Source organism: Amblyomma maculatum, chromosome 11 (genome assembly GCF_055883805.1).
Source record: "Amblyomma maculatum isolate TAMU_Amacu chromosome 11, ASM5588380v1, whole genome shotgun sequence".
NCBI lineage: Eukaryota > Metazoa > Arthropoda > Arachnida > Ixodida > Ixodidae > Amblyomma > Amblyomma maculatum.
Window position 1 is genome coordinate 27100024 of NC_139354.1, and position 13951 is coordinate 27113974.

The following is a 13951-nucleotide window of genomic DNA, read 5'->3' on the forward strand; positions in this document are numbered from 1 at the left end:
TAGAACCCTTGGTGAGCCACTTATTTATTACGTATACTTTTCATGCCTCAAAGTCTGCTAGATAGGGTGCAGTGAGGGAACCAAATCTCGAGAATTGTTGGTATGAGCAACGTGTTTGATCAGAGCTCGGTTTCTGCCACCAAACTTTCCTAGTAAGTAATGTTCTTGCAACAAGATCTTGCTGTCGCTCCGAAGCTTTAAAAACTAGAGGCTGAATGTTTTTACAGGGTTGGTTGTGCACTACGGTAGATATCGCATTTCAGTGCTGCACTGTGAAACCTACAGGCCTTCCCAACCTGTCAAGAGCGCGTTCGGCACTTAAATAGGTTCCTGCGCACCTCATTGTTTGCTTTTCATCCGCTGGCGGTGAGCAGACGTGACTGTGCAAACACTATGGCGCACTTGGTTTGGAAGTAGGAACCAAAGGCCTTCTACAAACCGTATAGGGGAACAACATCCATTAGTGCGACGGTTAAGAATTCCTCTATGGGAAGCACTGAGCGGCTGTGCTGCAGAGACTATAGCAAGGGTGGAAATCCGTGTCGGGAAGACAGTACTCGCTGAAGTTGGGACCCTTGCTTTGTAGTGAATTTGTCATCATTACTATGCTTCACAATATGTCCATGGGCTATGAATGGTGCGTGCAGTTTCCACTTCATCTTATCGCACCTACTGCGAAACTGGTGAGTGATAAATTTGCCTGTTTCTTATTTTGTTTGACAATTTATGAGCTTCTAGGCCTAGTGAGAGTGCAACTTTCGCGTCACTTTTTCTGTGTGTTTGTGAGAAATAATTTATTCCTACAAATTTTGTTTTATTTTTTCAGTTCACTATACCATGTCTGTGTGTGGTCACAAGTAGTGCAAAGATTATTTTAACCTTTACTTTAGAACGAGTAAGCTCATGTAGCATTGTCTAACATAGAAATGGTTGTTTAAGATTTGACTTTGCAGCGAAAAATTGTAAGGTCAAAACAAAAACAAAATAAATGGAACTGTTCTGCCTGTGCAAGCTTTGTCATAAAACATGTTTGAAAAGTTTTGGTTGACCCCTCTGCATCAGAAACGGTCACACATCATATGGCCTCCCTGACGAGGCAGCAAATGGAATTGCCGTTCAACAGTCGCAGGGACCAGGAAGATGCAATTTTGTGCCATTTGTACATGATTCTGCATTGATGGTTGCTTGTTACGGTTACAGAAGTAGAAGTTGTCAGTGTTCACTTTCACTGTCTTTGCGTGTATTGGAACAGCCTACTTAACCAGTCGACACTCCTATGCCAGTGAAAAGCCTGAGTAGACGACGCAGTGCTTGACCATGTGCTTAGCAGGAGCTGGAGCCTCCTGATCAGCAACGTCGTGTCGGAGTTTGCGCATCAATGCGTCATATCTCTCACAGCCATGGTCGCAACTTATAAAGATGCTTTCGTACTGTGTTCTTGGTTCCAGTACTTCAAGTTCGTGGCTGCAACTAGTACAGTTAGAAGGAATGAAAGTGAGTGGGATACACATATTTGTCGTTGGGGGAGGGAACGAAGCCTGCAAGAACTTTTAAGCAAAAGCCTTTCTTTGCTCATAAGTGGCGTCTGAAGAAATGTGACAAATGAGACAGATCCACAGCCTATTCAATACTAGCCACATAACAAACCAACATTGGCTAAAGTATCTAAACATAGCCGTAAACCAATCCAGAAAGGTCGTAAATCAATCCAGTGGCCACATAACAAGTAAACATTGGCTAAATTGGCTAAAGTATCTAAACATTTATTAATCAGTAGCCAAAAGCCATAGTGCCTCCTAGAATTTTTTTGTAATTTCTTGCTGGCTAGACCATTAGGTTGCGCAAGCTAATCCTAGCATATGCTGCTTTTTTCTGCTGAATGCCATTGGCCCTGCGAAGATTCGGGTGCTGAAAGAAAGCACGCCACATTGCAGGCCCTCTGCTCTCCAATGGCACCATTCTCTTTTTCTTGTTGTTGACTTTTCCTACTCCAAAGTTGCTCCTCTGAGTCCCTCTGCATGGATGAGGGTGTGTGACTACAGTGTTTGGTTGGGGGCACTCTCCTAGGGATGGTCACAGGGACCCCTTGCTGCTGGAGAGCAGCAGCATGTACGAAGATGTGAAGAAGCAAGTGATGGAACTGAACAGCAACATGGAGGAGGTGTCACGCAAGATCTTTAAGGTCCCGCAGAAGGTCAAGATGGAGGCTATTGCCTACAAGAAGAAGCTGGAGGAAGAGGTGAGTCGGCTGGGCCTGTAGTCCTTCCTCATAGCAGTGAAAGGAGAGGCACTAAGCATCCAGTTGACTTGTTAGTTTCATGCCCCCTCACATTGCTATAGTAGAGTCCGTATTCAGGGTGTGTGCCAATATCGAAAGTTGTCGCTATCTCCCTGACCTCGAGTTATCTGATTGGCGGAGATGCCGGAACCAGATGTCACTACCACTTCCTTTTACCGGCGTTTCCACCAATCGTACAATTCGAGGTTAGGGAGATGGCAACACTTTTGATAACGACGCAAACTCTTATAGGGACAAGGTAAGGAGACAGACACAAAATTGTTATGTTTGCTGCAGCATGGGTCACTAGTAGGTAGCATTTATTTAGGTCTAGCTGCCGCAAGTACTGGGTTGCATGATGAAGTTGTGGGGCAGATTTTTTTGTGAGGTCGATAAAATGCTGAACCTCGCAGTAAAATTTGTCCCACTTCTTCATTGCGTGACCCAGAATCCCTGGCTGCACAGCGTGAATAAATGACACGACGCGCCAGTAACTCGTGATTAGTGAGCGTTTTAAAAGCACTCGGTTATCAAGTATTGCTAAAAGCAGAACAGGTTAGGAAAGCATATTGCTCTTGCAAACTAATAGACCCGAGGAAGTAGCACTAGGAAAGTTTTAACTGGTGTGATGCAAAAACATGAACTTGACGGCTTTCGGCTCTGGTGTGGAGATGATGCTGGCAGGCAAGTGGTTTCAGTTTGAGCTGGGGTTTGGAATGAAAGTTTGTAAGTTTTGCAAGTGAAATGCAGTTTTCTTACTGGAAAGAAACGGGGAAGATGTTATCAAGGGCATTCTTTTAACAGCTTATAGTATACAAATGAAGGTCCGAGGATTGTTTGGACATGATTGCAACACAGAGAAAAATGATCCGACCTGAGGACTCGTTGCACCATCAGTGCCCATTAGCGTAACCTTTCTTGTGTGTTAACGTCCCTTTTACGCTGCAGTTATGTCAAAACATTTTAAGCAGACTTGCCTAAAAGCTCCTCTTAAATGCAGCGGAATTTTTAGTTTCGCTTGAAGGGTAGGGAGAGCAATTTCCGGTGTTTCTTCTTCTGAAGACATCAGTAAACATAAATCGCCATGTGGAATTTGCCTCAGCCTGATAAATAGTTTATTAATTCATTTTGTTTTGGGTTTGAAGAGAGGCTTTGATGGCACTCTTTGTTCATTTGACAGCTGTTTGCCCATTTGTTGCCATTCTGGATTTTTGGGCTGGGATGGCGTGACAGTTTGAGCGAACTAAAATAACAAGGCGGCAATTTTACCAACTTTCCTATGCCTCATGTGACATCGCTTTTGTTGCAACTTATCCGCGATGTCACATTCAGCGGTTGAAAAGGAACAGCTGGAGAGAAAATTTGAAGTCAAGTTATTTAGCGTGTGCAGCCAAATTTCGCGTGGTGATTTATGTGTGCCGATGTCTCGGGCACTGTTTGAAAGATGCAAAAGGGGCAGCTACTTATTTGGTGTCCCTTCTTATTAATAATTAGCAGTATCATTTGTACACATTGCAAATGAAGTTACTCGGATGTTTAGTGCCTGTCCTTTGCCTGTGTGTTGTTTTTGTCTCTTGCTGTCCTTGTGCTGGCAAAGGATTTTATGAGCACGAATCATATTTGGCCTTGTAATGGTGAAAGATCAGAAATACAGGGAAAGATTGGGGCACAGCGGTGCCAATTACTGCTGAGGAAATTGACCAGGAAGTCCTGTTCGTTTTAAATATGATGTCTGCCTATTTCTACAATAACTTTTTTTATTGCAGCTCTTTGTCACTCTGATGAGACGTCTTTCGATCTCTGTATTTCCTCGTTCTGACTTCATCAGTGGTACTTTTTTATGCACTTGCAAAGAAGAATGTGGCTACTAGTTCGCACTGCTTTTAACGGTAATAATGTACGCAAAAAGTTTTCCTGTGTTTCTACTTGAATAAGGCTTTTCTTTTTTCCTCAGCAGAAGGAAGTTAACACTGTAACTACAGCTTTTGAATATGTGCAGCTTCCTATATCAAGGCACTTTGATAGCTTGTATGGATCACGGTTCAGACTCTTCAGGCAAAAAAAAATATATATATATAAATGTGTTGTCGTTAATGTACATAGTATAGTTGAGTTGATGTAACGCAGTTTTTAGACGCTACCGGTTGTAGATTGCAAGACTCCTCTTTCGCAATAGTTTTTGTAGTCTTTCTTCCGTCGATCCACTCTTATGCTACTCGGAAGGATTGGTACGTACCAAATGGAGTCTTCGGCGTGCCTTGTTTTTAGCATGTTCAGTTAGTGCTTGTCTTGTTTTTCCGGCTTAAACACCAAGTGCTTTTGAATCCCTTTGCCAGAACTGCACGAGCGTCGAGTTGACATGCATTGTCAATACGTTTGAAAGCTCTTAATTTGCGCCAGGCAGATCGAAGTTTGCTAAACTGGTTTTGACTAAATGCATGAAGCACTTGCTGAGTGCCTCTTTTGTAGAAAGAAAAAAAGAAAAAAAAAACTTGATAATTGTCTTTCATAAGTGTCTGTTGTACGGTATATAGTAGCAGCCAGCTGTAGAGCTGGAAACAGCATTTACTTCAGTTTTCTGCTGAGCATCAGACTGGGCCAAAAACATAGATGCAGTAGAGAATGTTTTGAGCTTTGACCTATAGCCAATTATGTTCTAGTAGCAGTAATAATAATAGGTACCTCTTAATAGATAGCATCTATGTTTACGGCATTGGGAGTTTCAAGCGGTCATTTCAGGAAGCTTGACACTTGATGTCTTCTTGTCAGGGACAGGTGCGCCATTGCGGATGTCTGAGGAAGCCTAGGCAGGCGTGCAGTGTGTGTCGAGAGGATGTGGGGGTCGTGTTTGTGAAGCATGTTTATGGAGCGCATTGTGGGCGAGCGTCACTGGGCGGATCTGGCTCTGACAGGCTCTGGCTGCCGAGAGCCCCGACACGGCCGGCATCAAGTTTTTCTACGAAGACCCACGTGACCACTGGTGCCAGACATGCAACGTGGTGTTGCCGACGATAAACGATATGTTCCGCCACTTGCACTCGCCCAAGCACAAGGAGGTAAGCAGCTGCGTTCTGCGGGCGCGTTAATATTACTTCATACTCACCTTGCATTCCATATTCTTTGTGTGTACTCTTTGGCAACCTGTATGTACGTATACTGATCAATACTGTTTTGGTATTGTTAGTACTGTCATCCTATTTATGGATAGCTGCAGAATAATAAAAAGCACTACGGTATAACTGGTGGAACAATGCAAAAAGCAGTATGAATGATGCAGTCGACACTGACTGCATGCGAGTTGTATGTTGGCTTCTGGGGTATCTTTGTTTGTCTTATTGTTTATGTTGTCTCTTTGTTCTTACTGCTTTTCGCGAACTGTGTACATTTGTTGTGTTTGGCTGAACTTTTTTTATTTTACGAGTATAAGTTTATTTGAATCACATTGGATGAAGCATGTTATGTGTTAGAAAAAGTGCCCTGATCACTAACTCAGGGACTCATTTTTCTTGGAAGGACATTGCTTAGTTCCAGCTTGCCAAAATGCCATGTCGCAAAATGGCTTGAAGCCATTTAACACAACTACTGCTCTTAAATGGCATTTGGGTGGGCCCGTTTCTATATGTCCATTCACGTTTGTCAGTAAGAGTTGCATACTATCTCTTGGGTAGCACACCTGATCAGAGCGTCAATGTTTTACATGTCTTGGGGTCCATAATGTGCAGAGAAGGGTGTCCATAATGTGCAGGAAAAAAAAATGCTGCTTTCCCCAAAGTGAATTCCAGTAATTGCTGTGAATTGGAGAAGCCGTTGAAGAAGCCGTGATAAAGTATAGCTTTTTCTCTGTTGCTCATTTATTTGCAAGACACGGAAACTGGGGATGCCATTGTCACTTGCGGTAACTACTTGCATGGCGAACTAATGGATTGTGTATAATTTGGTCGTATTGGCTGGCAAGTACATTGCCTTGGCAGTCTACTCATTAGTTGTATTGTTAGTTGAGCCACTTTCTTACATCTCTTGCCATTCCCCTTCCGAAATTTAGTTTTCTTTTTTTTTTTTTTTCTATGTAGTTGGTACACACTTCAGAAACATTTTATCAAGTTAGCATTAGAAAATGCTAGTGGTGATTGCTTCATGTACATGAAGAAAATTTCAATACCAAGTGTCACGCTGGTAGTAGATTGTAACTTTAAACAGTGGGATTTTTTTTAAGGGGCACTCGGAACGATCATGGCATCGTGTCATTTTCTTTCTTCTTCCATTTTTTGAGTATGTGGAAAATGGTAACAGAGGTGATAAAATGTGCCTGCATCAAAATGTAGGAAGGGTTGCCAGTAAGCTTAGTATTTTGTGAAATATTTCTTGCTGCTATCCATAGCTGACATAAAGTCAGCTTAGAATATGACAGGTGCTGATGAAATCATCTTGAATGTAAACAACTCTGCTAAATATCTCTGCGCACTCCCAGAAAGGCTTTGACTGTAAACTGTACTTGCTGGAAAAACAAAAACTATTTGTGTATGAAATCATTTTTACTGTCCCTTGAAGGCATTGCACCTTTTCCCAAATTTGCACGTTCCAATGGGCACTTCTACATGAGAAAGAAGCCAAGTCACTGCGGGCGATGGTACCATAAAAAAAATATATACCCTTTTTTTTTTTTTTTTTTTTTTTTTTTTTAGGGTGGTGTTGATTAGGGTGAAAAGTTTGTTGCAATAACATTTAGATGCAACATGGTAAATTTGTAAGACAGCCATGCCTCACCTTCATTGGGATTTCAAACCCATGACCTCTGCATGTCACTTGTGGTGGTCTCAGTTGTTGCATCTTTGTTCTTACTGTACACGTGAAAAGGAGCACTTGCTTTGTACAGTGATAAGCCAGCTATCTAGAAAAAGCTTTTTATTACTTGCGCAGCTTTTATGCGTTCGTTCGGCGGTGGAGCTGCGTCACCATTTGTGCTGGTGTAACTGAGTGAAACACAGCTACAACGGAGTCACGAGCCAAAGAAGATTTCTCAGAAGAAAGGAAACAAGAGCCACAAGCACAGCTCCGCTCGCTCTTGGTTCTTCTTTCTCTTCTTCTGATAACTTCTCTTTGGATTGTGAGGAAAATAAAAAGCTCCTTGTTTAAAGGGGAACAGCGCAACCACGAGACAAAGCTAGAAACAAAAAACACAGCACTGGGTTGTTCGTTCCTCTCTCTGTCTTACATTTAGGCTGTTCCCCTTCAAGCATTGTTTTAACCAACAAGCCCGCAACAGCACCCTCGTAAAGAGTGCGATGCATACAGACAAGCATCTCTCAAATTCTTTACCTCAGTGTAATCGCCAAACCGCTTGGATTGCGGCGCTCAATTGTCGCTGTGTGATGTAATCGTCCGTTGCATTTTTAATTTTATCTTTTTCCAATAACGACCCCCTCCTTGCAATACTCCCTCACAGGCTACGCCGTCTCATGAAAGGCCTTGGGCTGAAATGGAAAAGCAGCAGCAGTCTTCAAAGCAAAACTTTCATCGTACAATTGTATCTACTGTCAAAGGTAAGCTTCCTAGCATTGGCTTGGGCTCTGTCTGCGTCCGATGCCTTTTGAACGCACGCTTTCTAGTGCGCCTGCGAGATTTGGCAGGCATGCTGGTTGGACATGGGTTGCGCGTGGCATTGCATGTTCAATAAAGCTTTTTGTATCGAGTCATTTTGCAGGTGGTGGTTACCATATTAATGACACAGTGGAAGGCCACTGAGAGTGAGTAGAGAGCACTACCGTCCAAAACGTAACAAAATCCAAGCTCAGTGCGAGTAGAAAAGCATTAGTCCAACCATTGTACTATTTAATGTGGCTTTTATTCGCGTGCAAAGTGGCTCGGTGGCTGTGCCGTAAAGTATGTGCTGGTCCCACGATTGCGGGTTCGGTCCCGAATGTAGTGGCCATGTCTCGGTGGAGATGAAATGCTAAATGATGCGTGTGCGTTGCAATGCCAGGGTATACTGAAGAACCCCAGTTTGTCTCGGTTAATCCGGAGCCCTTCACTACAGCTTCCCTCATAACCTGTGTGTTGATCTGGGACAATGAACCTACTTGCTTCACTTACTGTATATTCACGCGAAAAGAAATTATTGGCTCATTGTTTACGAAAATGGTGGCAATGTTTTGCTTGATATTCATCGGAATTCTGTTCGGTGCAGTGAGCAACCCCTCATTCTTTTTTTTTAGTCTCCAAGCAAAATGCATATGTTCTCGCAGAATATATTGTAACACACCCGTTGACAGAAGTTTTATATCTGTCATGCTTTTGCTCCGTGAAATCTGGCCAGCATTACAAGGATGTGGTTGCTGCAGCAAAACTTTGGAATGTGGGAGATCTGCAGGTTAGTTTAAAGAAAAGATTGGCCGAATTTTGGGTTTGTTTCATCTGTAAGCGCGGAATGCTGGCACTGACACTACACTTTGTGCGACGCACATGTTGCCAGCAAAATTCGGTCAGTTAAGGTCGTTGACTAGTGCTGTGACTTTGCCGCGTGTGTGTATCTGGAAAGAAAGGGACCGCGTGTCCGGATCCTAATACAAGCAAGGACACACTCCTTTCGTATAGCCATCGTTGCTATTTTACTTCTCGCTTGCGTAAAATAGTTGAGTGCTCTTACATTCCAAGTTTGTTGTGAAAAATATTGGTCCACTTGCTTTTTGGGATAGTGTATTTACTCATTTGATAGTCTGGCATATATAGGAGCTAGGCCACGCTATGGGACGGTAAACTGTATTTCAAAGCTTTAGGTATATTTGTAGCCATTGCTTACTAATATTGCCTGCCATATCGTGGTAAGGATTAACATAGCTCTGGTTTTTGTAGCGAAAGCTACACTACGGTAGGTTTTCAAGCTGTCGGCGTGGCACCGTGGAAGACAAAGAAGAAAAGAAAAAGAAGAAAGAAAGGAAGAAGAAGAAAAACAAGAAGAAAGGAAGAAGAAAAATAAAGGAAGAAAAAAAAAGAGAAAGACGGATAATTCGGTAGTTGGTAGAGACGAACGTTGCTAGGACAGAAGGTTCGATCTAATGTTGTGACGGCGGCACATTAAATTGACATGTTAGCAAAAAAATTCGCTGCAACACTCGCAGCTTTTGCTCTATCGCTAGGTTCAAGCCGTGCTTAAACCACCACAATTTTTTTTTTTCTTTCTGATACACTAAAGATTCTTAGCTTGAGTTTGATGGATGCTATTTGCTCTTGTTCTGCATCTTTGAATTGTCTAAGATACAATGTCGTGTATCTTTGTGAACATTACAAATCCTCCGGGAAACGTCTGGGAAACTACTTTTTCTTGTGCAAGCAAAAGATGCCTGTAGTAACGAATTCACCTTCAAACTTAGCTGGCTCAAGATATTGGCTGCGTTACGTGAACAAATAAATTTGTATGTAGAGTTGCATTCAGTTGGCTTTAACCCTTGCTGTGTCCATTTTTGTTGGGTATTATGCGGCTGGCACAACTAGCAGGTCTCTTCCAATATTAAAACATTTCTTTAGAAAAAAACTTTGTTATCAAGCTTCGGGATTAGTCATAAAAGGTAAGAGGGACCCCGAAGTGCATATGAAAGGAACCCAGGTGGTCTAAATCATTCGGAGCCCTCTCCTACTTCGTGTCTTGTAGCTGAAGGTCGGTTGTGGGAATTGGCCCAAGTGATTGGGCCTGGCACCTCTCCGAATTACTCCTATCTGCCATTGAAGCTAACCAGGATGGCTAACAGAGGGCAGGCCATGTCCGAATTGATCAGCTTCTCAAAGTAGAAAGCTGCTCGCCTAAGTTTCTGGAAAGCTGTATAACTTTCCCCTGTGGCCATATGATTGCACTTAGGTGGCCTCTAACGAGAGATTACTGTTTTATTTCGTGCTTTATGCTTCAACTGAGCCTAGTCCCAGGCTATAAGCCTTGTATACATGGACTCGACAGGTCGGGTCAGCGTCGGGTAGGCAAGGCACCCTTACTTGACCAGCTTGGTGTCTACATGAACTCGTTTCTGGCGAGTCAGTATTGTAGCGGCACCTAGTGTCAAGATTTGCACTTTTGTGCAAGCTTCCTTAATGGTTGATTCCGTTGCCTTTTACTATAGAAAGGTTTTTTTTTTGGATGAAGGTTGGAAAACATTTAATTTCATTGTCGCTCCTAGCCACGCTGGAAGCTTTTGATCCCAGTGTTCTCTATTCACTCTACTGCCTGTCTGGACAGCACCTACATAGTTTTAGACAAGCGGGCCAAGCGAGTTAACTCGACTCGCACCACCGCTTGCTTTACTCGACACGACTGCCTATACCGGAACCTGACAACCGTTTTTTTTTTTTACAGGACAGGCACACTCAACCCAACTCTGTTGAGTCCATGTATACAGGGCTTATAAGTTGCCTACAGGTGGAGATGAAAAAATGCAGCACCGTTGTAGGCTCGGTCATGAGCAGCCTTTATGTTGACGCAGTTGTGCACACAAGTTTCTAGAACAGCCGGCACATCTTTGCTTAATGGATTCATGGTGTGTAAACCGAAGCAAAAAGAAGTTCGGCAGCATGGGGGGCTATTATTTTCTTAGCCAAGAGATTCCTTGTGATATCGCATTGTCATTGTAATGCATTTTTTTTGTTTTTTTACTGGCTTTGGTTTTCTGCCCTTTTCTAAGAAATTAATTTCTCCATGTGGATGATGGCTGTGACTTGAGCCGGTGCATACTATCATTGCACCAGTTTTCATGGAATGGTCGAGTCGTCGTAATCGTGGCTGCCTTGACTCTAAGGGTGGTGCTTCATTTTTTTTTTTCCCAGGCAGCTTTGTTTCAGTGGTTCTCATGAGTAACCGTGCTGTTGAATTGTCGCGAAGCGTTGTTCACCAGTGCCCTCTACCGTCCTGCAGGCGTTCAGTTCCTGGTTGGAATCTCTGGCTATTACTGCAAGCTCTGCAAGTTGATGAGCGGAGACTCTGCCATGGCTCGCAATCACCTGCACAGTACTGAGCACAATCAGAATTACACGGTATGTGAACGGCGCTTGCTTCGTGGAGCTGGCGTGTGGGTAAAGATGGATTATAGCAAAGGGCAACCTAGCTAGAACATCAAAGATACATACACAGGAAACGTTGAGTTGGGTACCAGCCTGTCTTGTGTTTGCTTTGTGTCCTCACTTAATTACGCCACTTTTGGCTGTAGTGTAGCGCGTATGCAGAGAACTAGGTACTTGTACTTGGTTCACAGTGTCGTCTATATGGGTGCAACTGAAATATTATGAAGCCCATTTCAGTGTCTGAATTTTTTCATGCATTCCGTACAGAGTCACTGTTTCTTGCAATCGTACGAGAGTGCACCACGGCGTGGGCTAACATACGCATGAACTACTTCCCAAATGTTTTCTCTAAGTAAGGTGTGGTGAGAGTGATCATTGAACCCTGCTCCTCAACATCACTATGGCCGAGATTCTACAAAAGGGGTTTTGGGTGTAGTCGCTATAGGCGGCGTCAGTTATTAAGTGAAAATACGTTGCATAACTGCAGGGTTGAGTGACGCTCCAATCGCACCACAAAAACTGTCACAAACCGATCAGCTAGCCCTGCTCCTACTGACTCTGACTTGACCTCTGACTGGCAGACCTGTCGACCAATAGTAGATAGGGCTGTTTGAGGGGCTTGTGGCAGTTTTGGAATGTGGTCTGAGTGTTATTCGGCCTTTGCATCCATTATGCAAGACCGGACTTGGTCTTGCATAACGAGCGCACTTGTCTCCATTTTAGTGGTTCAAAATGCATCTCATTCGAACTGACTTTTTAACCTGTCTTAAATAGGCACCTAGTTTTTGGGTTCGTGATTTATCACTTGTAATTATGCCTAGAACATTAGTGTGCGTGGACCACCACGTCACATTCACCTACGACTGCTGAATAATGTATACAGTGCAGTCCACTTATAACGATATTAAGAAAACCTGAAAATCATTGTCTTCTAAACATTTTATCTTTTATTGAATATTCAGTCAAATTTTCGTGATAAACACCTATCGGGCGGCGATAAAGCTATCATTGTATCCGATGTACCGCCAATAATCGATCGTTATATCTGGTTTATTTTTACATGGGGGCAATGGGGAAAATGCTAAATCTCAAGAATTTGATCGTTATAAGCGATATATCGCTATATCTGGTATCGTTATAAGTGGACTGCACTGTAATTGAATTTCTTTTCTCACCTGTTTCGGTTTTAACAGCACAGCCGAGCTATGGCTGTGACGTCACAGTCAAGTCTAGGTCACACGAGAGATGAAAATACAGCGGTATAATCATTGCTGTGTCATTTTAATTTACTACAATGATAAAGCCAGCCTGCCTCAAGAACAGGAATCACTACACGTGAAGGATGAGCGATTATATAGCTGTTTTTTCATGCCGTGCATCAAGGCATGATTGTGACGTCACAGCCGTCTCTCTGCTGTCAAAACCGAAACTGGTGAGAAAAGAAAATTCAGTTATAAATTATTTAGCGGTCATAGGCGAAAGTGACGTACGAATCTGTATACAGGAATGACTTACGCATCATTAAAAAAATAAAAGTGCCACCGAAATTAGGTGTCTGTAGTCCCTTAAGGCCCCTAGATCCGTATTCATTTAAAGAACACGGAATGGACTTCTTAATCTGTCTTAGGGCCTAAGATTCTTATTCATTAAAGAACGACTTTGAGGTGAAGTTAGTCGAGCAGTGGACTGGTTCGTGTGAGTGGAAAGTTCGGTGTGAGAAGGCGCTGGGAATGTTTTAGAGTGCAGCTCTTGTTTGGCAGTTGGGCCGCGCCACCTTAGTGCTATTGCCAGCGTAACCGAACAAAAGGCTCGTTCTCTTCTTTTGAGAAATTGTCTTTGGCTTGTGAAAGAAATATAGCACTTTGTTACTTCACACACATGCATGCCTGCATACACACATAACACCAAAGGATGACGAGATCTCTTTTTTGTTTGTTTGTTTGTTTAAGAGAAATTCAGGCTCTAGTAAGTACAGCAGGGAAATAAAAATATATTCCAAGGGCGATTACGATACTCCTTAATGTGAAATTTGAGTGGTTATTTAAGCTTTTTTGCGATATATTGTTGTTCCGAACACACTCCCGCATTGCTACTGATGACACGAACACGGTCATGAGCAGTTTTTGGCATCATGCGGGTCCGCACATTACCGCCATTGAAATCTACGGTTGTGTTTTACACACCGTAAGAAGCTTTCAGTGGCACGCGGCTCACACATTGCCGACACCACAATCGCCAGTCGCTATGTACTGTGAGCTTTTGGCGGGGGCACATGCGGTGGGCACGCTGCCAATGGTGAGCTATGGCCGTGCGGTCACAAATAAATATCCTCGGTCGTAAATAGATATGTGCGAATGCATTTCCCATGCTTCTGCTTACCGATTTTTTTTTGTTTTGATGATACAAATTTTTTCGTAACCCCAGGAGATTCGTTCCACCGCGGTCCTACTGCATATCGCAAAAACGCTTATATCGCTGTGCTCAAATTTCGTATTAGGGAGTATCGTAATCGCCCTTAGAAGTTTTCTTTCTCTGCTGCACTTGAAAAAAAGGAATCTCATTATCTTTTGACATGCACGACGGTGTTCTTTGTCAGAACTATCAGTGCAAGCAGGCGTTGAGAGTTGTCAGGGC

The 13951-nt window shown here is 43.1% G+C and overlaps 1 protein-coding gene across 6 annotated transcripts in view; it reads left to right on the forward strand.

Annotated features, from left to right (window-relative positions):
- LOC146173221 (uncharacterized) overlaps positions 1-13951 on the forward strand; it is a 49256-nt gene that overhangs the window by 17112 nt on the left and 18193 nt on the right. For all 6 annotated transcript variants that reach the window (XM_084585077.1, XM_084585079.1, XM_084585080.1 and 3 more), the window contains exons 4-7: positions 2068-2239; positions 5191-5334; positions 7722-7818; positions 11172-11290. In XM_084585077.1, the coding sequence (XP_084441203.1) occupies positions 2068-2239; positions 5191-5334; positions 7722-7818; positions 11172-11290 (532 nt within the window). The remainder of the gene's footprint in view (positions 1-2067; positions 2240-5190; positions 5335-7721; positions 7819-11171; positions 11291-13951) is intronic.